The sequence below is a fragment of the Accipiter gentilis genome, chromosome 11 (assembly GCF_929443795.1).
Source record: "Accipiter gentilis chromosome 11, bAccGen1.1, whole genome shotgun sequence".
In the NCBI taxonomy this organism is placed as follows: domain Eukaryota; kingdom Metazoa; phylum Chordata; class Aves; order Accipitriformes; family Accipitridae; genus Astur; species Astur gentilis.
Window position 1 is genome coordinate 27,769,520 of NC_064890.1, and position 23,593 is coordinate 27,793,112.

A 23,593-nucleotide genomic window follows, 5' to 3' on the forward strand; every position below is an offset into this window, starting at 1 on the left:
TCATCCAGGATACAAACAAACTGATGGAATCAAGGATTAATAAGGAATAGACAGTGATGAATAGTCTGTTTTCATGCCACCAACCTTTATTTGAAGAGCAGTAGCTGATGGCGAAAATGAACTTTTTAATATTGCTGCTCAGAGGGTGATCTGGATTCAGCTGATGCTAACAGTTAAGGTCCTAATTCTCCTTTCCTGTCAGTGGAAAAGTAGGCATCTCTCATGAAAGATATATGTTAGTGACTATCAAAAAATGGCTTAACTAACCTCTTTCTCCTTGCCTATAAAGGAACAAAAAGTGGCAACATACCTGACTTCGGCACTTCAGGTATCTAAATTTGGGCCGGGTGAATATGGTCCAGTTTTTAAGAATGTAGCGTCTTAGCATAAATCATTTGAGATGCTAAAACCTAATTTATAGGAAAGAAATCTATAAGATTATGGATTAAAATGTAACTAGCATTTCAACTTCCATTCTTGAAGTATTATTTTTGTCATGATTACTTTGTTATTATTTATGGCCTTGATGGTACAAAAAAGTGAATATCTTTATTCAAGCTGTAGAGCCGATTTTTTTTTTTTTTTCTCATAACTACGTAAACTTCCATTTTTTCCCCTTGTAGCTGTGGCTGCAGCAGTCATTTTTCCGCAGTAATGAAAGAAAGAACATGTATTTTTTTATTTGGGTACTTCTGAGATTGAGACATCTGAGAATCAAGTTTAATGTTTTTTTCAATGGTAATGCAAAAACCCCATTGACTTATTTTGGTATTCTAAGCTATTTATGATATATCGTTTCAGTCAAAGAAGCAAAAAAGAGCCGTAGTTTGTTCACCAAGTATTACGAAGCTGTCATATTCAACTGCAAAAGATTGTAAATAACAAGGGTTCCATGGGGCTGGTAGGGTTGGTTGGTTGGTTGTTTTTCAGGTCAAACGGCAATAATAATTTATACAGAAAATGCTTTTTTTTCATTCATAGGATGGAATGCGTCCTCTCAGCAGCAGTCGAACTGTGGAAAGCAGCAACAGTAAATCAAAGACAGAGTTGGGTGTTTCAAGAGTTAAATCTTTTCTTCCTGTTCCTAGAAGTAAAGTCACCCAGCCTTCTCAGAATACTAAAAAAAGCAGCAGCAGTAATACAAGGCAAATAGAGGCAGATAATAACACAAAAAGAGAGATTTGGAATTTGCACAAAAAAGAACAAATAGAAAAATCTAATAAATAAGCCTGCCTACCATACAATTTTCTGTGTTCATATAATCTCTATTGCAAAGAACCAATTACTCAAATATGTAAATATTTTTTAAAAATAGACTGTTTCCCTGTAATGTAAAGTTTGTACAGGACCACAGTTTTATTTCTATGTAAATCAGCTGGAAATTATATTGATTTAAACTTCAGAAATGGGCAGTTTTGCCACCTTCATAGATGTTTGGGGTGGGGTTTTTTTCTTCTTTTATTAGGAAAATTACTTGTTTAAATGATAATATTCAGGGGTATTACCACAGGATTCTGTTTGTGTATATACTGTACATAAATATTATTCTATTAAGTTCACATGTTAAACTGCATTCAGATGAGTTGCACAATATGTACAGCAATGGCTTAAAGCTATTGTACATGCATTTTAAAGACGTGTTTTTATCTTCACTTAATGAAAAAATTAATGGAATGTGGCAATAACTAAAATGATTGGAAATGCAGATCAATTACTTTCAGCTACAAGCCATATTAAATACTTTGATTTCCCCATCATCTGCCTGCTGAATTGTGTTTTTTTTTTCTCCCAAGCTTCTCTTCATCTAAAATGTCATGAATTTCCGTTATAACTTTTATCTTTTAAAAAAGGAAAGAGATTGAGAAATTAAAATGCAATAAAAGTTATTTTTCTCAGACTCTTATTCTTTGATAGAATTGAAGAAAATGTGATCATTTATTAACTTAGTTTTTCTTGTATACTGTAAAAACTTTTATATACTTCATTAGTGTTTTAAAAGTATCGGAGAAATAATAGTGGTTTACAGAAACAGATTTTACTGAAAAGGAATTTGAGCACAAGCTTAACTACAGTATTATCAGAGATAATGTAGTAGCGATAACATGAGTTACTATGTAATTATCAATTTCTGTTGTGGATTAAAGATGTAATTGCTGTGAAATGATACTTGAGTTGCAGTTAAAATTAAATCTTTTTAATTTTTCGCCCCACTACAGAAGTAGATCATGTTCCCATGAGGGAGAAGAGTATTTCCCCCGTCTCTCCTTACGGTAGCTACAGTTGTATACTTGTGAACTGTAATCATGTGGAAACGCTCGCTGTCTCGATACGACATCTGGTAGGCAGAGGAAAGTGCAGAGTTTGCTTGAGATCAAACTTAGATGCCTTCCGATGGGCTATCAGGAGGTGGGTTTGAGAGCTATGGACAGTGACGTGGTCATGCCTGTAATTTCCAAAGTAGCATTTTTCTCAAATTAAGTCTGGGAGAGGAAAGGATTACCTGTTTCCTAATGCTTCACCTTTATATGTAAAACAGTCATCCCAAACTCATGTCAATAAAATTTTTGTACTGCATATTGTCTTTCTGTCTCTTAGTTGGGGGGGGTGTGTGTGTGTGTTATCTCTATTGAAACAGAATGTTAGAAGTTTATTTCTGTAATTATTTCCTGCACAATATATTTAAGAAAGTACCATGTCTTTTGGTAATCACTGTTTATTAAAACTTCAATTTCTTGTGTGATAGGAACATATAACTGGATACAGATGATTTCTCTAAAGATTGATCTTTTTCTTTTCAATTTTTTTATTTTTTGCCGTAATTTTGGTGCTGAAAAATGGGACGCTACTTTTGCAGTTGGTTCTTAGCAGAATGAATCAGCTGCAAACCACTGTAGGTCAGAGCAACGGGTCGCAGCAGTTAGGATTCCTCAAGTGCTGAAGCGGTGTGAGCAGCGGTGTGGTAGCTTGTGTGAGAAGCTCAGGCATGGATCTCATGGTGAGGAGGAACACAAAATGGAAAATGTTTTTTGTAGTGATCGCGCTAGTTGCAACATCAGGATTTGTAATAACAATAAATCTTTTTTTAAAAAAGCTCTATAAGAAAAGAAGAAAAATCCTGACATGCTTCTGAACTAGGTTTGTTCTACATTGAAAATACACCTTGGAAATGTCAGACCTCATTTAGATCAAGAGTTAGCAGTTAGTTAGAGCTGTGTGGGAAGATCTTAGGCACTGTGTCCCAAAGCATGTTTTGAGATATATTTTAAGACTCTGTATATTGTCTGTGAGAATCAAAAGTCTTCTGTGCTGTACTTTGAGTGAAAATCTGCAGAAGACAGTAACTTTGATCATCTGTTCATGATTTGAAAGTTAGGTCTCTATTGCTAATTTTAGCATTGCCTTTCAATGCCCTCATTATCCTTTCTTTTCAGCCTGCTGTCCTAATCTCTCTCCATCTGCATCTTTTACCCGGCTGACTTCTACCTGCTAGCATTTTGTTTGTCTCTCTCTCAGTTCAACGCAGTCTGTGATCTTCATACATCTTTAATTACACGGCATTTTGCAGATCTCCTAATTGAATCTTATCTTCTGTAGCAACTGTTAAGCATTCTTGTTAGGCCATATCAGTTCCTGCCCTCAAATGGTGACCACCACATAACCATAAAATAGTTTGCATGTGAACATAGAGGCTTCTGTGTTGGTTTATCCTTTGGATCGTGATAGATTGTGGAAAAGCAAGGCAAGGCTCTGTTCGTGAGTTCAGGGCATCGCTGTACCTTCAGGTTCTTCCCCTGATGCTGCAAACAGCACTCCTCATACATGACTTGTAATATCAACTCTCATTTTGAGTTAGTAATGGGCAAAATCCTTTTTCTTCGTTCCTTCCCATGTCTTAAGCAGAGAGGATTTCAGTGTGCTATCTATGATGGACCACGCTGCTGCGTGCTGCACTCCACTCCCATCTATTACCTCCTTCCATATCTTTAAAAGAGGTGAGGTAAGTGGAGAGAGAGAGACTCTGTCTACGTGGAGGAGTATCTCAGAAAGTACATGGAAGCTTCTCAGATTGCTTCCATTCCACAGGCCACTTTTAATTTAGCCCCTATCTATACCACGCTCCTTATACATGGCTCAATCCTTTCAACCAGAGGAACGTGAAAGATCATTCTCATCCACCAATGACCTTGATAAGTCCTAAACTTTCCACCTCGCCACTTCAGGTCAGGCCTCAAAATAAAAGCTTTCAGCACGTCTTCTACAGTTCTTATTTCTTGACAAAGAAAAGAACATTGGATATGTTCCTTGAAAGAATGAGTCCATCAGACAATATTTGCCTCAGTTATTTAGTTGCTGAGCGTGAGATCCAAAACAAAAAGCGTGACAAAACCTGCTTCTTCATTCAGCAAAGGCAGCAACATTCATCAATGAGAGCAAACTCAGTGGGCCTGAATTGCTGAGGTGTGTCTCCTCCCACAGTACAGTTCCAAGTGATTTACAAACCAAATCAAAACCGCCCAGATTTCCAGTAAAACTGGAGAAGCAGAACAGCCTCTACAGGTGGAAGATGCTTGTGGAAGAAGCCAGTTTGGAGAAAGGATGAGGGACCACTTTCTTGGTGCTTACCTCTGGCTAAAGTGATGTTTATGATGTTCAAATAATAATTAAGAGACTTCATAATTCTAAAGTGGGCTGTTCAGAAACTTGAAGTCAAAGTGACTGTTAAGGCAGCATGAGGTGTGTTTGTGCTGGGCTGTAGCAAAGGCAGACTCAGAAGCCAGAAGTTTGCTTTTGCATACAGTTAGGATATCAGAAAGAAAGGATTTTTAATTCCAAGGATTTAGAGGAAGAGAAGAAAGTCTGGAAGAGGGGAAATACTTCCTCAGCACAGTGGTAGTCTGGCTGTAGTTTGGCTAGCATTAGCTCAAAAAGGAGCTGGGATGCTTTTCCCTGTGTCACACAGTGCAGTCCAGGCTTAGGAGAAAGCAGAGCACAAGCAACTGGCAGGTCTCATCAGTGCCATGTTTCTTTTCCAGCTGCAAAAGTCAGGCCAAACTCACAGGCTCATCACAGACGCAGCAGCAGTGAGTGCAGGCCCCTGAACTTATCGGAGTGACCGAAATTCATTTTATATAGTATGTTTAAAAGGTTTGGGGAGAGGAAACTTTAAGAAAACCCGTTCACACGTTAAAGCTTTGATCACTATGAGAAGGAACCTGTTGAGAAAGAAGAGAAAATAACAAGTGTCGTGGTTTAACCCCAGCCAGCAGCTAAGCACCAGTGCAGCTGCTTGCTCACTCCCCCTGCACCCACTGGGATGGGGGAGAGAACTGGGGGGGGAAGTAAAACTTGTGGGTTGACATAAGAACAGTTTAATAGGACAGAAAGGAAGAAAATAATAATGATAGTAAACCCAATAATAAAATTACAATAATAATAATAATAATAAAAGAAGTGGAATATACAAACTAAGTGAGGCACAATGCAATTGCTCACTACTCTCGAACTGATGCCCAGTTAGTTCGCGATCAGTGATCCCCCCCAGCCAACTCCCCCCAGTTTATATACCGGGCATGACGTCCCATGGTATGGAACACCCCTTTGGCCACTTTGGGCCAGCTGCCCTGGCTGTGTCCCCTCCCAACTCCTTGTGCCCCTCCAGCCTTCTTGCTGGCTGGGCGTGAGAAGCTGAAAAATCCTTGACTTGGTATAAACACTACTGAGCAACAACTGAAAACATCAGCGTGTTATCAACATTCTTCTCATACTGAACCCAAAACATAGCACTGTACCAGCCACTAGGAAGAAAATTAACTCTATCCCAGCTGAAGCCAGGATACAGACAAGAAAGTTAGGCATCACTTGCAAACCTCCAGTTGCATTTACAAAGGTTGTATTTTGAGACTGAAGTAAGTCCTGGTGAATAAAATTAGTAGTAATATTGTTTATCCTAAGAACAGGAAATTGTTTTTGGAGAACATGAGGGTTTGTAAAGGAAATGTGTTACTGTATTGCATTGTGCATTGCTTAATTTACAAGATTTTCAGGCAGCAATTAATTGTCCATTAACGAACAATTGTACATGCAGTTCTAAAGTACTTTTTCTTTCCAAATGTTAAATCATAGCCAAGGCTAGAGCTTAAATACCAAATCTGTATCAGAAAGAGGAGAAAAATATTACCAGAATACCTTGCAGACAAAGTAAATAAAATGCAACAAACTATATAGTTCTGAACTGTCCTCCAACAATTAACACTAATTCAGAATTAATCTTGGTGCAAGGAAATGTTTTAAAAGGCACCTTTTCCAAGAGCTGCCACATTTCAGAGAAATAACTTAAACCTGTTGCTTGAACAGGGCAGAATTCCAGAAGTGCGGAGGCAATCAGGCATTCAGCAGCTCTGATGCTGGTGTAACAGGCTGAAGGATGCACGGCTTGTGGAAATGGAGGAGGTGGATCTTAAGAAAGACTTTGGAAATAGGTATTTAATGAATAAAATACTAAAGCTGGTAAAGGCACCAGTTAAGCAACTCTGAAAGCAAAACAGTTCTCTGGACTAGCAGGCTTGTTTGACCCCAGCGAGACACTGAGCAGTTCCCGCTAATGATGACTGTCAAGCTGCTTTGTGTAGTTATTTTCTATGTAAGATTTACGAAGATGGCTGAATGTGCAGAGGTCAGGTTTGTTTAGGCTAACCTTGCTTGGCCATTGCTGTCGTAAGAGCTGCTTAGGGCTATACTAGCAATTTGGCCATCCTTCTCCCTTCTCCTCTGTACTTAAGAAGAGCTACAGATCCTCTGCAAAGTAATTTCACTCTTTTCTACTTTATTTGGTTTCTTCCTAGCAGGCTATAAAATTAAATCTTCATGTGTAGTATTAGAGTCAGCATGCTCTTTTTGGCCATATATTGTACAGACACACCCCTTTTAATAGTACAAGTGTGTGTTTTTAATAACAAAGTGCTTTGGGAGGAGTATTATTTTTTATATATATCTGTTTTGTTTTACCAAATGTATACAAAGTGAAACACATAAAAAGAAAAATTCTCTTTAATACTCAGCCTGTGTTTATGAAGGTCACTGTTTGTTCTTTTCTTCCACTGTGCTTAGGTTATAGCCTCATTTTCTTTTCTTTTTTTTCCCTCCTCTTGTGATCCATTTTCCGCCATGAACAGCATGTGCAACTTCCCAGCTCAGCTTCAGGCAAACAGCCCTGAGAGCTGTTATCCCACCGACAGCAAGTACAAGAACGCTTATTCTAGAAGATAACGTGGTCTTCATGACCTTTGTTGGGAAGCAGATGCCATCCTCCTCCTCATTATGGAGGCTGGTACCTCCTGTTCCAGCCTGAACTCCAAAACAGCTGAAGCAGTGTTTTTGGACTGAAGGAAATAGCATGTTCTTCTGCAGCCTTTTCCCACTTGCCCTCCGAGGGCAGAGAGGGAAGAATTTCTGCGATGTCTTGCCTGGGCTCTTTGGGACCGGCAGCACGGTGGTGGTAGTTGGGCACTGGTGGCAGAAGCTGTTTCGATGAGTGCTGTGCTACAGAGTGGGGGCAGGCAGTTAACTGACTGATTTTTTTTCCTTCAATGCGCTCCTTCTGAGTGCTTCTATCAATCAGGAGCTTCCACATATGTCTCGCCTGCTACGTGCTCCTGCTGTATTTACCTTTTCCTTTCTTGAAATGTCTCTTTGTCTGCTCAGTCCAACTTCCCTTCTCCTAACTCTCTCTAACCATCACCCCCCCAAAAATTAATGCTACCAATTGTGCAAGCTTTGAAGTGCGCATGGATTCTGATGACACAGTGGCTCTTTTCTGCTGCTCTTTCCATATCATCTTGTTTATTTAGATAATAAACTCTCCAGCGTGGTATGTCTCCTACTCTGAGTAACATCCTGAAAATGAGCGATGTTTTGGCACTCCTCCTTGGGCTTGGCCACAGCGCAGCAGCCCTGGCCTCCTGGCCAGGCTTGGCCACGTATGCTGTAACAACTTGTACAAATGGAGAGCTGGCTGAGCGAGAAGGGCAGTGATGCACAGCGTGAGGTGAAAAATTTGAGGAGGTAGGGGGGATGGAGATGGGATTCAAAGCGATGCTTCTTCAATATACAGTTGAGTTTCAGTTGTTATAAGGGCTAAAGCAAGCAGAGCGTAGCGGCAGAGAAACAGTGGCATGGCAAAATTGAGACTCAAGGGGATCCAGAACCCTCTGTGAGCAAGAGGCATCGCTTCATGGAGAAAAATCAGGCAAAGCAAGGAGATGCTCATGCAGACAGAAAGGAAAGAGATCCAGGTAAGCGCTAGAAGACAGACGAGAATAAGAGTACAGTATGAAGGACCAGGCAGGGCTTAAAACAAGACAGACAGAAAAAGTATATTTGCAGAGGGAATACGTAATCAGGGTCAGAAAATATGTAATACGTGGGACAGAGCCAGAGGAAACCCAAGAGTGGGACAGGGTGAAAGGCTGCTCCAGAGCGAGCTCCCGCGCCCGCAGGCTCAGCAGCCTGACCCGGCCGTTCCCAGAGCGGCTCTCCGCACAGCACCCGGCCCGGCCGCATCCTGGCACAGGTGGGGCAGAGCTGCTGTCGCTACAAGATGCCTAAAAGAGTTTATTTTCCAGACTTGCACGTGCTGCTCTTCACAGCTTTCGGGCTGAAGCAGTGAGAGAGGTACAAAGCTCATTCGTGACCGCTTTGTACTGCTGAAGCATTTGCGTGGTGGTGCTGGTACCTAGCTGGTACCGGCAGCCTTGAAAAGCCTCTTTTTGGAGCCAAATGACTGCCCCACGGGAATAAAGGAGGCCCCGTGGGGAAGCCAGCGGCATCTACCCGCAGCACGGCGTTTCTCCGCCAGGAGAAGAACCGGCAGCACCACCTAGTGCCGCCCGACCCGGTCCCGGTCCTGGTCCTGGTCCCAGCCCCGGGAGGTTGGGCGTTAGCAAAGCGTTGGTGCAGGGAAGGGGATGGGTTTGTTAAAACTGATGCACCTGTTCTGACGGGCAGCAGTCACTGCAGTGGAAGTGGCAGGGTAGGTCTGCGGCATCCGCACCGTCGGTGGGCGGGGGGTTGTTGTAACGTGTCATACAGGCAGTTTCTTTTTTCTTTTTTATTTAAAGAAAAAAAAAAATATCTAAATGTCTGTATCACTAGAATACTTTAGTGCACAAAGACAGCATTGGACAGTACCTGGCCTAACTACAGGGCTGCCCTCGTTTTTAACAGCTCTATCATAATGTGACATCAGAGACAAGTAGCAAAAAAAACCAAACCACCCCAACAATCCAAATATAAAACTCTTTGTACAAATATATTTTTCTTTGTAGTACATAATCACTCTTAAAATACATAATTTCCTTAGTAAATATTTGCAACAATATTAAAATAAATAAAATATCCTAGAGAAAGTTCAGTTTCATCATAAAACTGCAAACCAGAAGAGTATAAAAATTAACTTCATTATTAAAGTCGACTTTAGAGAGGTTTCTTCGTGTTTTTTTTCTTTTTTTTTTTTTTTTTTTAGGCCAGAGTAAAAAGCATGTAAAAGTGCCAGACCTATGCAGACTATTAGAGTTCCACTGCCAAGAGTCCTGCCTTTCACTAGATACTGATGTCAGCCTGCACTCATCCCGCTGCGAGTGTGTGCAGGGTCGGGTTGACAGGCTCCTAGGCTTTAAGAGGAAATACCAGTTCTCCCTTAATCGCGGAGACATGACAGATGTTGACTGGCTTGCAAGTCAATATCCTCTCTTCATTCATCCTCACCTACGCACACAGAGTGGTGTGCTGTTATGAAAGGGCATTTGGCCTTTTCTGCTAACTTAAAATTACCGTTGCTGCATGGAAAACAAAGAGGAGGAAGTTTTCTGTGCGCCTTGCTGATATTGTCCCTTAATTCATTTGCAGGAAGTGAATCCAAAGAAGCTTTTTACATTCTGATTTTTCTATTTTCCACCCAGGTTTGATTATCTTTCTCACACTCTTCCTGCTGTCTGGACCTCTCACCCCAGCAAGAACATTTCTAAAAGTTTTCTCAAACGATTATGTTGGGCTAGGCAGGTTACTTCTGCTTGCCATTTCGTCTGTACCGAATTAGAGCAGCTTTTCAAAGGAAGTCTGGTTTTACCATTAGAAGTGGCAAAATGTCAAAGAATGTACTAACTTGCACACAATTAACCATAGAAGGGAAGTAATTCCCAAATGCACATGTAGTCACTTCAGTGAACACCTCCTGCAAGGTTCAATTTGTGCACGGCTCCCACAGGTTCAGAAGTGCTGGTCCTCTCATCTTGGGGCACTGCTGACGACTCACTCCACAAAAAGGGTGCCCACACCACGTCTCACAGCCTCGTCTCCTGCACTTCTTCCTCCGTCTCCTCCTGCAAGGCAGTGATTTTGGGTCGAGGTTTGCGTTTGCTGGAGTTTCTGTGGTGTACTGGGAGTATCTTAAGGCGATCGGCATGGCTGATGGCTTGCCTGAAGGAGCTCTTTTCGTTCAGCAGCTTCTGAATGGATTCATACTGCCGCAATTTATTGTCCTCGATTACCTGAAGAACCATATCACTCCATTAGATGGGCAGTGGCGGTGCTGACAGAATTCAGCTAACATAACTAATGGAGCAGGGAAAAGACCTGAAGACATAACAGACACCTTCTTCTAACAAGAAAAGCCAAATTTGCAATTGCAATTTCTAATTTATAGTTTGCAATTTCTAATTACAACCATAAAAACAGACATTAAAATTTTAACGTGTGGAAAAGGTGCCTATTGCTCAAATTACAAAGTGCCGTTGGGCTTGTGGTTTCTCCTTGCGACTTGATTTTGACCTCTGAGATCGTTTGTTGAAGCCTCCAGGTACTGTGGCATTCCCCCAGCATTGCTAAGCTGCCTGGTTAAGAAAGCATTAACTGCAGAAAATAGAGTTATATTGCAAGCAGAGGGAGAAGGCTGCCAGCAAGGTGCCAGGCCTTCTTTGCTTTCTTCTTGCCAAACAAGGAAGCGCTGCTGGCCTGTGTTTGAAGGAGACAACAGGTTTGCCCTGTACTGCTGTGCCAGCCTCCCCTGTCAGGCAGCAGATGGGGAAAAATCAGGCTCCTCTGCTGGTACTGCAATGCCAGCACATCTTGGGTGAGGGCACAGGCCTGACGGGAAAGAGCTTTTAGCAGCTCTGTTGCTAAAATGTTGTTCAGAGGGTGGGAAACCTACTCCAGGCAGAGGCTACCTGCCCACCAGGGCTCTGCGGACACAGCCAAGTGCAGCGCTGAGGTCAAGGCTGAAGTCATAGAATCATAGAATCATTTAGGTTGGAAAAGACCTTTAAGATCATCAAGTTCAACCATCATCCATGCCCACTAAACCATGTTCTGAAGTGCCTTGCCTACACGCTTTTTTAATACCTCCAGGGATGGTGATTCCACCACTTCCCTGGGCAGCTTGTTCCAATGCCTGACAACCCTTTCAGTAAAGAAATTTTTCCTAGTATCCAACCTAAACCTCCCCTGCCACAACTTGAGGCCATTTCCTGTCGTCCTATCTCCAGCCACCTGACAGAAGAGACCAGCACCCACCTCACTACAACCTCCTTTCAGGTAGCTGTAGAGAGTGATAAGGTCTCCTCTCGGCCTCCTTTTCTCCACGCCAAACAACCCCAGCTCCCTCAGCTGCTCCTCACAAGACTTGTGCTCCAGACCCTTCACCAGCTTCGTTGCCCTTCTCTGGACGCGCTCCAGCAACTCAATGTCTGTCTTGTAGCAAGGGGCCCAAAACTGAACACAGTACTCGAGGTGCGGCCTCACCAGTGCCCAGTACAGGGGGACGATCACCTCCCTGCTCCTGCTGGCCACACTATTTCTGATGCAGGCCAGGATGCCGTTGGCCTTCTTGGCCACCTGGGCACACTGCCGGCTCATATTCAGCCGGCTGTCAACCAGCACACCCAGGTCTTTTTCCACCAGGCAGCTTTCCAGCCACTCTTCCCCAAGCCTGTAGCGCTGCATGGGGTTGTTGTGACCATAAGTCCAGGACACGTCCAGGAGCAGCACATCCAGAAGGACGTACAACCTGCCTATTGACTAGCCTGCTTCAGCTTCAGACTGTATTCCTCCTGCTGTGCTAATACACCCAAGCAAATACACATGGAAAATGATGTTTCACTCTGCTAATAAAATGAAGGTCCTCTCTTATGGAACAATCAAGAAAATACAGAGGAAGGAACCTCATTTTTAACAACAATTACATAACTTGCCTTTTATTTCCTTTACTAACCATTTTTATATAACAAAGGACATAGCCCAGGACTTCAATATTTTGTCACCTTGATTAAATGAGAAAGGAATATTCAAGCGGCTTCATGAAAGAAATCTGCAATTCTGACCATCAGATGTTTTCTCAGGAAACCCCTTTGCCCCATGGAGCCTTCCATTGCTCAAGAGCAAGTGCAGCTGTTTCTGCATTAGCAATGGTGAACCTCTGTGAGATGCTGGGATTTTTCTGGAGCTCCTGAGCCAATCGGCAATATAAGGCACCTGGATCAGCAGCTGGGTAACCTACACAACTGTCCTTCTGGTTGAAAGAAGGAATCCAGCTCTTCCATAAAGTGACCCAGCTCATCTGAACACAGGTGTCTATGATAAATCATGTGCAAGAGCAAGCAAGAGACTGCTGCTCTTCTGCAGGTGACTGGGTTACTCAATGCCCTGAATGACCCCCATCAATCCAGCAAACTTCATCAATTCTGCCTGGTGTGTTTTGCACACTCATCAAATGTAAAGAAACAACAGTACGTGAGACTATGAGAAATGCTCACCAAAAATCGCTGGCACTCCAGCATCGCCTCCAGCCTGTGTTCGGAGAGTATCACTGTGCAGTTGGCAAACGCATGCTTCAGAGTCTTCCTGATCACTTGGGAAGTTCTGAAAGGCAAACAAGCATCAGCGTTTAGACTGCAATGTACATGTCAGCACAGCTCATAACTTTATTGATGGTATTTAATAGTCTAGTTGTGTGTTGTAAAAAGCTCATGTGCACGGACACCAACACTCTGCAGTGTCTCAGCATGCTGCATTTCTGCTGTGAAAGTGCCTATCAGCCATAAAGCTAAGGTGGTAACTGGGCTCCCCTGATCCGCCATGCAGAATTACTAACATACATTACTGAAATCAGGTTTAGTAACAGACCAGATGAGTTACAGAAGGTTTCTTTCAGTGGAGCTGCCTCACTGATTTTCTTATTTCATATTAGGAGACAGAAGAAATTATCAAAACGTACACAGGGTCCAGGTGAGCGCTTGGTTCATCAAGCAGCAAGATTTTAGCTTTGCTGAGAACTGACCGGGCAAGGCACATCAGCTGTTTGTGGCCGTGACTGAGGACACAGCCTCCATCCACAAGAATGAAATCAAGCTGGCCTGGAAATTGCTCGATTACAGACTTCAGCCCAACCTGCCAGAAAGAAAAAGGACAGGAGAAATCAGTGAGATACAGTTACTGCTGACTGTGGGTACAACAACCAATGCCTTTAATTTCTTTGCCTTTCATTTCTGACAGCAAAGAGAAAACATAAATTGATGAAAAAGAGAATCTGTCCTACAAAGACTACAAGCTAGTAGCTGGATGATGTGAAAAGCACTGTTGACTCTTACAATATGCTAGGATTTCTGTTAGGAAGCTGAGAGTTAATGCTTCATTTGTTTGTCGTATACAATGAGTTTCTGCATTTTGACCAAAACACTCTGAGTTAGCAGGCTAGAGAAAGCAATATATTTCAAACTTTTTATCCAGCAGCGATGTACGTCATTGGAAATGTTAAGGAAAGTGATTTTTGAAAGGAAACCAGGCCTCTTTAGTTACTAGGAGGGTAAAAAGAAACGACCAAAATTCACGTGCTACATTACAACAACAGAAGAAACAACCCAGGTCACCACGACCGTTGCCTCTGTGGCTCTGAGAGCTTTTCCATCTGCTCCTTTTGCTGCCCCAAAGGTCTTGTGCGCTTTGTTCTTACTGATGGCACCATGGGCTTCCCTCTGGCACTGCTGACAACTTATTTACAAGGGTGACCGTGCCAAGTGGAGCTGCTTCACTTGGACCAGAAACCAGCATCCAGCCCAGGAGATGTCCTCCATTTCTTCCAGTGCTCCTTTTTGCTCTCATTGGCAGATGCATTTTGTACACCTCAAAGCAAAGTTTTGCATCTTCCACAGGTCCAAACTGACTGTGCTCCTTGGCCTAATCAGCAGCGTTTACAGAAAAATTTTTGTAAAATATGAGAACTAGGAAACACATGCGAGTTGCGTTGCTCCAAAAGATGTTATAAAAATGTGATGCAACCTGAGTGCTTTATGAAGAGCCCCCTTGGATTTTTGAAGTATTACTGATCTGCAATTTATTTTCATTCCAGGGGAAAAAAAAATTGGAATTCCTCCATTTTGTGTTTCCATTTTACATGGAAACCATATTAAATTGGGGGGTGTGGGTACGTGTGTTGAGTTTCTGAAGAGTTCGTGGTTTTATTTATAAGAAAATTAAGGCCACTGCTTTGTTCCTCACTCCTCTTTTGAACACACATCATGTCCTTTAAAGAAATTTTGCAACTAATGGCTGGAAAAGGTGCTTTCTTCTTAAAACTGCACAAGGTCTCTCCATGTACCCGTAGGGTCCCGACAGCTGACAGCAAGAGTAAAACTTAGCATAAAAACTTGACTCGAGTCTGACAGATTCAGATGCTGAAATATGGGGGCATTAAAAAGTTAAACAATGATGTGTTCAGACAATGCCTTGCTCTCTGCAGCTGATTGCGAAGAGCATCAAAAACTGATGCTGATGTCAGCAGGATCCTCCAAATCCTCAGCAGCCAACGTGGGTCAGGGATAAGGTGACAGCTAACTTCTTTCTTTCTGTGCCATGCTCCCAGAGTTACTCACTCACTGTCACTAACAAGCCAGATTTCAAGAGCACCAGCTTTGTAAACAATCCAATCTCTTCTACTAAAAAGTATTACAGCTCTTTTTTCTTTTCTATTTGCTTTGCTCTCTCACCTGTGCAATGAAAAACTCTGTATCGCATATGGATTTCCCAAAGTCCTTAATGATAAACACTTCAAAATAAATTTTTTTCATACCATTGCAAATGAGGTTTAGCTCTTTAAAATCACAGGCTTGATTCACATACACAGTGAAAACAAACTTCAAAAACAAAAGTAGAGCTTGTCTTTTCAAGAAAGGGGATGTTAATCTACACTCCATTTTCTCCCCAGCCTCAGAGAAGCACAGCGCTGAGCACCCTGTTGCCTCTGCTAGGACCGGCTGAAAAGCTCCTGTCACATCATTTAACCAAAAATGTCATGATGCTTTTATTTGACAGTAACAGAAACTCATAGACTAGATAAACCCAAAAGAGAGAGAGCACAGACAGAGTTAACCTCCTGGATGGGAAAGGAGGAAGCTTTTGGATTAAGTCCCACACTGGTAAGCACTTTCTGATACTTGAGACTTTCTATGAGCAAGGAAAATGACACTAATTCATTAGCCAGTCTGTATTAATTAGATCACCCCTACCTTGGAAAGAGAAATGTCCTTTCTAGGCTGCAGCTATTTTTCTCCTATAACTCCCACCTGCCTTTTCCCCAGGCATTACATACACCTGTGCAACGTATTAAGCACTGTCAGAGCCAATAGGTGGCATCTGACAACCGTAATGCATGGGGTTCAGCTCAACATGGAAACAGAACTGTAAAAATCTGGCCCCTAATCTTGAAAAAAAAAAGAAGTTGCTAAAACCTCACCATAAAATTAGAAGAAAAACCTTGGGGTTCATAAAATCTAATATTCTGTGATTCTTATTTTCCATGGAAGAGGCAGCTGCCTGTGACACAAGCAGTACATAAGCCTGGATGCGGTGTCAGAGTGCTCCTTCTCAGCTGGCTTTATGTTGGTCTGAAAATTGCAGTAACTGGAAAATACTTTGATGAAATATTTTTCTAAGCTGAATATAAATATTTCTTACTGCAATAACACCAGTCTTATTTCTAGGACAGGCCACATACATTTGTTTTTTTTCCTCTGGCTTCCAAAATGTTTACTAGTAATTTTTACTCATTTTGGTAGAAAAATGCCTTGCAGAGATTTCATATATTTGCCAAAGCATTAAAATGAGAAAAGATTACAGGACATTTGCTGTATCAGCTTCCTCCACTTTTTTTTTCTCTCAGGATCACCCAGCAGAGCCAAACATAAAACCTCACCTACGCTAAATCACTACATGTGGAACCCAGACTGTGCTGTATGGAAGTTTATGGTTTTGTTTTTGTTTTTTTTTTTTTTTAATCTCTGACAAAGGCTCCTTTTTATTAGGTAATAAGGAAACATGGTTTATAGCATAGCATTATCTTTCCTCAGCACTTTTTTTTTCTACGACACTGTATAAATGTAACATATGACAATCATTTGACCGACACTGCACTCTGCTGTAACCACTTCACCAGAGGGATACAAATACCACTGAACAGTTTTACCTCCTCTGCAACTTTCCATATTTCTTCATCATTCCACTGCCCATAAGGATCCAAATTCATCCGAAAAGTTCCAGAAAATATGAACACTTTCTATGAGAAAAAAGATACACAGACACAGGTAGATAGATACCCTGAAACATTGTGTAAAGCATACAGAGAAAGAATGACCTGCTGCCATTACCAGATAGAGCTTATTGAAGGTTATTAAAAATTTTGGAAAACATTGTTCCAAAAAAACTGATTTTAAAAATCCTTATGTTCAGTTTTTGGCAACTGTCTTATTAAAAACTTACCCAAATTTGTCCAAAAAACAGTAAAAATCACATTTCAGCAGTCTTCAGGATAAAAGATTCCCTGTATTTCCATTTCAGAATAAGCCTTTCAAAAACAATTTTTGATTCTTTATTATGTGAAACATACTCAACAAAAAAAATCACTGACCAATAGCATGTGTTCCCACAATTTTGTTTTGAGACAAAAAAAACCTCCTGGATTGTCGGTATTCAGGAACAGTGTCCTAAGTTGGTTTTCATCAATGAATTTTTCTTTTTCTAATCAATTGTAGCCAAATATATATTAGCATCATTCCGTTACCTGACATTTCACCATGTCCCCGTCCTACCTCAAAAGAGGTGGGGTATTTTTCTCTCTCTCTCTCTCACTGTCACATCACTGAGATGTGACACAGCATGACCTGATTCACGACTGTAGCAGCAACAACCTGCTCTCACATGAGGCTTCCCTGATGGATGCTACGGCCCGTGCTTTCTCCCTGCTCTGTCCCGCACCTCCCTTCCATCACACAAGATGAAGAGGATGCACATTTCCCGGCACTGACAGCACATCCTTCTTGCACTGAAGTTTACTACTCAGCTCTGCTTTTCTCATCAGTTTAGGCAAGCAGATTTAAGCGAACATCCCTTAGATACACGTTTTGTACCTCTAAAAGCAATGACTCAAGACAAAATTAAATATTTGTTTAATCTCTTTTTACATGGGGTGGGTGTGTCAGATTCTGGTGGAAATGAGGTTCTTCAAGGGACACTGAGGTTGCACAATATTTCTTGTGAGATAAAACCAAGCTGTTGCTTTCTATGCTGTGAGGTACACCTGCTGCTTGTAGCAGGGAGAACTTGCTCACAAAGAATGTAAGTGCGTGCCTTGTTGAGAAATATTACTATTTGCTTACTCTTTCCTTGTACATATGGAACAAATACCAAGAGGAAAGATTTGAGACAATTATTTTCTTCTCTATTGTCTTCCTAAAGAAAATATTTATTTAGAGAAAAATGTGTTGAAATGCCAGTGATTCACAGCCACATAATTTATTGGAGTCTTGGTAGTCAAATGCTACCGAAAGCGGTGAAGGACTAGCTGTACCAGCAGAAAATGGCTGAGACAATATACTTAGCAAGTGCTTTCTCAGAGTTTGGCCAGTCTACCACAATTTCCATCTGCCCTAACCTGGGAACTTGGCATTCTTTTATCAGATTTCAAAGTGATTTATACACACATTTACATTAATCATTTAATTATGATTAATTAAAAGCTTAAATGTGACAGAGGAAAATAAGTTACATTAATTAATTTGCTTAATTAAGATATGTAGGCCATTACCAATAATTTATTTGGTGTAAGAGAGAAAGAAGTACCTGACTGAAGAGATCAGAGGAGAAAAGCAGCTGCACCATGGTGCCCTGCAGTCAGCGGGCTGGATTTAAGCATGGTGATACCTTCACCACACTGCCAGCAACGCACTGACCGAGTTGCAGCAGAGGCAGCAGCGCACACAGCTATAAGTCATTGAAGAGCTTTGGGTAGAGACTAGGGGAAAGAGTAGACTCTTTTATAATCATGATTGTTAACAACAGTGAATGCTTTGGTGAGCGCAGCCCTTTTCCCATGCCCTGCACTGGTCCAGTGGCCTGAGCAGGGCAATGTATTTGCAGCAGGATTAGATTCTTCCAAGCAGTGGGTGCGGTAGAAATAATAATGCTGCGGAAACAGTGTCAGACGTGGGTTTGTTCACACTTTGAGTGCCATACATTTAACTAATGGAATAGGTATTTTCATTTCTCAGTGGTCAAGAATAGTTAACCGAACAAACCAGTTTTAAAGAAGATAGGGCTGAATAACATTCCTGCTGAAGTGCAGCAGGCAGAGAAATAAAGGGAACTAGTTTCTTCAGAAACTGCTGTTATTCCTAATAACTGTGCTTTCAAGAACCAGGGCACTAAAAGCAAACTAATCCCAAAAGTACTTTTTTTTTTTTTTTCCCCACAAGGTAAATATTTCATTGTCCTGAATTCTGGTACTTCTCTCGCCATTTCAACATCTCCTTCCTCCCAGCTCATTAGAAACCACATAAAGTTCACTTGAGTAAATATCATGTGAGTCACATGGGCAGTTTAGAGTCCACTTAAAAAGAAGCAGAAAAAAAAACCCCAAAATTTTTAAAACCTAGAAGTCTAAAGTGAAAAAAACCAAAAGTGAATCCCCTGAACTTATGTGTTATTTATAAATATGGAAGAAGTAGAAATAAGGAGAGTATTGGAAGGGGGAATGGATGGCTGGTGAGACTGGCAGCAAATCTGGAACACTTTCCTTCTCGGTCAGTTGTTCAAATTCACCCAGGATGAGAACGGGTGTGATTATACACCAAATAGTTCCTCAGACCTGACATCCACTCACAGGCAAAACACTTGGGAATATAAATATGGTCATGTTTATGTTCTGACCACCCCAAATATTGAAAGGTATTAATCCCTCTCAGCAACTAGAGCCTCTGCATATTGGTTACGGTTTGGGATACACCCAGCTTGTGGCGATAAGCTTCTTAAGTGATTTAAGTGTTAGGTGGAGAACCCAAGACCCTTGAGTACCTAAGCAAACACATACAGAAGAGTAAAGCATCAGCTGACAAGAGGCTGCTAAGGAGCGAAAGTATCCCTGCTGTGAGTAGCTGCTGTTGCAACGAAAGACAAACTGTGTGCAGGTCCCCAGTGAGACCCATGGACCCTTGTTTCCATAGTCCCCAGGGCTGGAGAACAAATGCAACATCAGCTGGAACCAGACACCAGCTCTGTGCACAGAGAAGTTACAGTAACAACAATATGACCTCCATGTAACCTCCCCCGCTTCGTATATATTATGGCAACAATATCAACATGAAAGAACATCAAATTACTATGTGAATGCTTTAGTATTAGGTGCAGAGTTAGAGGTTTTGTTTTCATAAGTGTCATTTAGGGACTTGACACTGACATTAACATATTTACAGACAAGAATAAGTGCACAGGAGCAATGAACACCTTCTGCAAGTTTTTGGGGACCAGTTCTGTAACGTTCTCCTCTGAAGATGCTAAAACCTTTGCCTCCCATAGAGGCTACTGGTAAATGCAAGTGCTGTGCTCCTGGCAATGCTGAACCCATGACGCAGAAAGCAACCTATATACTGCCCGAAATGAGCATGTGGGGTTTTTAAATAATGTCTCCAGGTGCTCTGTGCATGGGACTGGTGTAGCAGATACTCCCCGGTATGGTGATGCTGCCTCGTCTCGATGCCCTGCCCGAACCAGCCTCTGCGGGACCACCTGTGGGGAGCGGCGGCTGCCCCGCAGGCAGCACCGTGCAAGAGTGCCCCAGCACTCTGCAGAACAGCCACCTCCGCAACCTCCGAAACTGAACAGCCCCGAAGGGTATGAGAAACGATGAAACAGTGCTGGAGACAGACAGGCAGAGAGACAGACAGATATGAAGTGAGATAACTACTGAAAAATTGGAACTACAAAGATAGAAGTTGTGAAATTTCACTTCTTAAGTAAGATAAAGGAGCAAAAGTGATTTGATTTTTTTCTTGTCAGCTGGCAGTCCCAGGAACTGTAGTAATCTTTTTCTCCATGCTAAACTTGATTTTAACTCTATATGGAGTATTTACACACAGAAAACGGTGTTAGATCCGCCAGGATGCAGTGTAATAACACTCAAGAAGACACCAGAAGTGATCCCCTTCCTTTGAGCTAGCAGCACCTTATGTGTCTCAGGTTTCTCCTCATTTATTTTAATGGAAAATTGGCTGCAGGTCTCCTGTTCTCCATTCAAAGCCAAATTTCTGAAGGCATTTTCTCAATTTGACTCCATTAAATATTTCAGGATGCAATCTGCACGGCAACCTGTATGCAGTGTGTTGAAGCCAGATGCAGCTGGATGTCCTTGCCCCGGCAATGTGGTGGGGAAACTCTTGCAGAAGAAGCATAGGAAAGGACTGCCCAAAAAGAAGGGATGACGGGCTGCGATCATACTTCAAACAGCCTGTTATCGCTGGAGTAATTGCTTTGCATGAGAAGGACAAACACCCTGTATGAGCAGCGCTGTGGTCAGGCTGTGCTTCAGCAGCGCAGGCGTGTGAGGAGCTACAGGAAGGAACTTCCTTGTGGGTGCTCCAGGAAGCGTTTTATATGGTATACCTCTTCATGCCACTGCAATGTGCTGACAGCTGGATTCGAGATGCTGAAAGAGACAAGTTTTTGCCTTTGCTCTGGCTCAGCGTGATCCCTGACGACCCTGCAGGCCATTCCAGCATTGCCTGCATGGAGCAGATAGCAGTGTGTTAGGACGCTCTGTGTGCTATGCAGGCGCTCATCAATGAGGTTCCCACAGAGGAAAAGCACTTCTTTTCTTCTAAATTGGGAAATTTAGGGATAGGGAAGAAAAGGAGAGTGTTGGAAAGTTTTCACAAGGAAGTACGCCTCAGGTACAGCTCCGTTCTCTTTTTGTTAGCGAAGCCTCTCCTGGAGACAGCAAATATCCAGGTGTTGCTGTAGGCCAGACTCCCAGGAAAGAAAAGGCAACTTTTTTTTTTCCCCATTCTGAAGCTGTAGGTGAACAGCAAAGAACAAAAAGCTCCCTTTGTTCTGCCGGGAAAGGCAGGGTGGCATATGCAATTTCTCTTCTTTGCTGGGAAAGTGCTGGTGAAAACTTCATTTTGTTCTGAATGCAGGAACTTTTGAGGCATAATGTGCAGTTCTTTGGCAAGGCTTTGGGACAGGACCTGCGAGCTGAAGCACACAGACAGGCTGGCAACACTTGTGACCTTCCAGAGAATGGAGGGCTGGGATTTTTTGGCATTGATCCATATATCAGGGACTTCCAAACTGAACTAAATGTGTAATTTTAACAATGAACTAACAATACACCTCACCAGCAGAAGGGCAAGTTACACTGCTCGTGTAATAAATGTCTCTTGCGTTTTGCTGATGGCTGCAGAACAATGTTTTCTATACCGTTAATGACTCTATAGTGAGTACTCAGCTATGAGAATTATTAACTGTATCTTTCACTGGGACAACGAGGCTACTTGCTACCAAACATTCAGTTTTCTCCTCAGTCCATGCATTCCCAAGGACAGCTGGAGATGGAAAGAACAAACCCTGCTGGGCAACCACATCCCAAGGGAAGAAAGGGCTGAGAGCAAAAGGATGACTATGGGAGAGACAGGGAAGACCCTTCCAATACAGAAAGTTATAGTTGGCTGTATAGGAAAATTCTGCAATGGAGACATAGCTTATACTGGTAAAAGCATCCTTCATCCTATACAGCCATCCTTTGGAGGACAGCTGTATAATATACCTGTCCTCCAAATTAAATGGACGCAGCTGCATTTGCAGTTCACTGCACAGCTGCCTCAATCTGAAGGGGTGACTTTTTTTCATCCTTGCAAGCAACAATCATGCTGCAGTACTGAACCAGCAATAATAAGACATAAAAGTTTACAGGAATAGCTAGATGTGAAAATGTTGAAGAGAGGACAGAAAGGGTGATAACAGGTCAGCTGTCAAAGGGCAGCTTGCTGAGCAAGCTTCAGCTCAGCGGGCAGTGTGTGACCAACCAGGCTGTTGGTAGAGCTCAGGCAAGAAACAAATCCAACCAGTGGACTCACCACCACTCTTCTTGGTTCGTTTTGTTGAGGGTGTAACTTGGCAGTGAAAAAGGGTCTGTTCTGGCAAGGTCAAAGTGCTAAAAAATTGCTGCCTTTGAGGAAATTTCAGAGCATGACTGTGGAAATGCACAGGGAGGCAAGAGTTGTGCCTTCTTTGCATGCCTACTTTAAAGAAATGCCACTTGTGCTACTGTGGGATAACATTTTTGAAAGGGAAGCTATCACAGCTAAAAAACTGATGATTAAGTAGAAAAATTAGATTTTGAGTCCCTCTTGTGTTTGCAAAATCAAAGCTATTGAGTTTCCAGCATGAGCATTTCAGCATCTAAAAGCTACCAAAGCCAAAACAGTGCCATTAGGAACACCTCGGTCAGAGTTAAATCCCACCTCCATGACACTGAAGTAGTTCAGCACTGACTATAGGGACTGAATGACAGTCATATTAGGGACTTCACTACAATAAGTTTGGTTTGTTGTATTGTGGTAGAAAGCAGAATTTAGCCTACATACACAGCAGAGGGTGAAAGTGAAGACAGACCTCTGCTCTGCTCTGATGGCTATGGAAAAGAAAAACACTATTTTGAAAATGTAAACCTGACAGTGTATTTTTTAGTTAAATTGGCTGGCTGTCCCAGAGCCTCTCCAACTATTTTAAAGTGCCTCATGTATTCAGTGTACAACAGGTTTATACCACACATATGTTCACTGCAGCTCACCAGCTTTCTAAGACAGTAACCACCTTCCTGAGAGAGTAGACTACCTAGGAACGAACCAATATGCACAGAAAGCAGGTGGCAACTCCTTTACAGTGGGGATGGGGGAAATGGCACAATAAGGGTTTGACAGCTGACAGTCAAAAGTAGATCCTTGGTCATCCTGGTTGGCCCACTCCTTTTGGGCCTGTCAAGGAGTGGGCCAACCAGAGTGACCAAGAACAACTCATACTTATCAGTCTCTGGGGCTAGTAGCTACCCTTCAAGGATGGAAAAAGGCGAGACAGACTGCACGTCCCCTAACAGTGTGGCAGGCTGTTCTGCAGCTGGTGTCCCTCTGCCTCCCTATACCACAAATGAATCATTGGTAAGATTATAGTCAACTGTTACTTGAATTAATCTGCAACACTCACAAGATTTCCAAAGGAACGAACA

The 23,593-nt window shown here is 42.2% G+C and overlaps 2 protein-coding genes across 7 annotated transcripts in view; one reads left to right on the forward strand and one right to left on the reverse strand.

Moving 5' to 3' along the window:
• Positions 1-1,897, forward strand: part of CTTNBP2 (cortactin binding protein 2) — a 111,934-nt gene extending 110,037 nt beyond the window's left edge. For 4 of the 6 annotated variants that reach the window (XM_049814402.1, XM_049814407.1, XM_049814403.1 and 1 more), the window contains 2 exons: positions 290-328; positions 982-1,897. In XM_049814402.1, the coding sequence (XP_049670359.1) occupies positions 290-328; positions 982-1,227 (285 nt within the window). In that variant the 3' untranslated portion in view covers positions 1,228-1,897. The remainder of the gene's footprint in view (positions 1-289; positions 329-981) is intronic. The other 2 variants (XM_049814404.1, XM_049814405.1) reach the window with 1 other exon arrangement.
• Positions 1,898-10,337: 8,440 nt separating this feature from the next.
• Positions 10,338-23,593, reverse strand: part of CFTR (CF transmembrane conductance regulator) — an 81,129-nt gene continuing 67,873 nt past the window's right edge. Inside the window, exons 24-27 of the mRNA XM_049813560.1 lie at positions 16,508-16,597; positions 13,265-13,437; positions 12,804-12,909; positions 10,338-10,544 (exon numbers count right to left, since the gene is read on the reverse strand). Coding sequence (XP_049669517.1) covers positions 10,338-10,544; positions 12,804-12,909; positions 13,265-13,437; positions 16,508-16,597 — 576 coding nt within the window. The remainder of the gene's footprint in view (positions 10,545-12,803; positions 12,910-13,264; positions 13,438-16,507; positions 16,598-23,593) is intronic.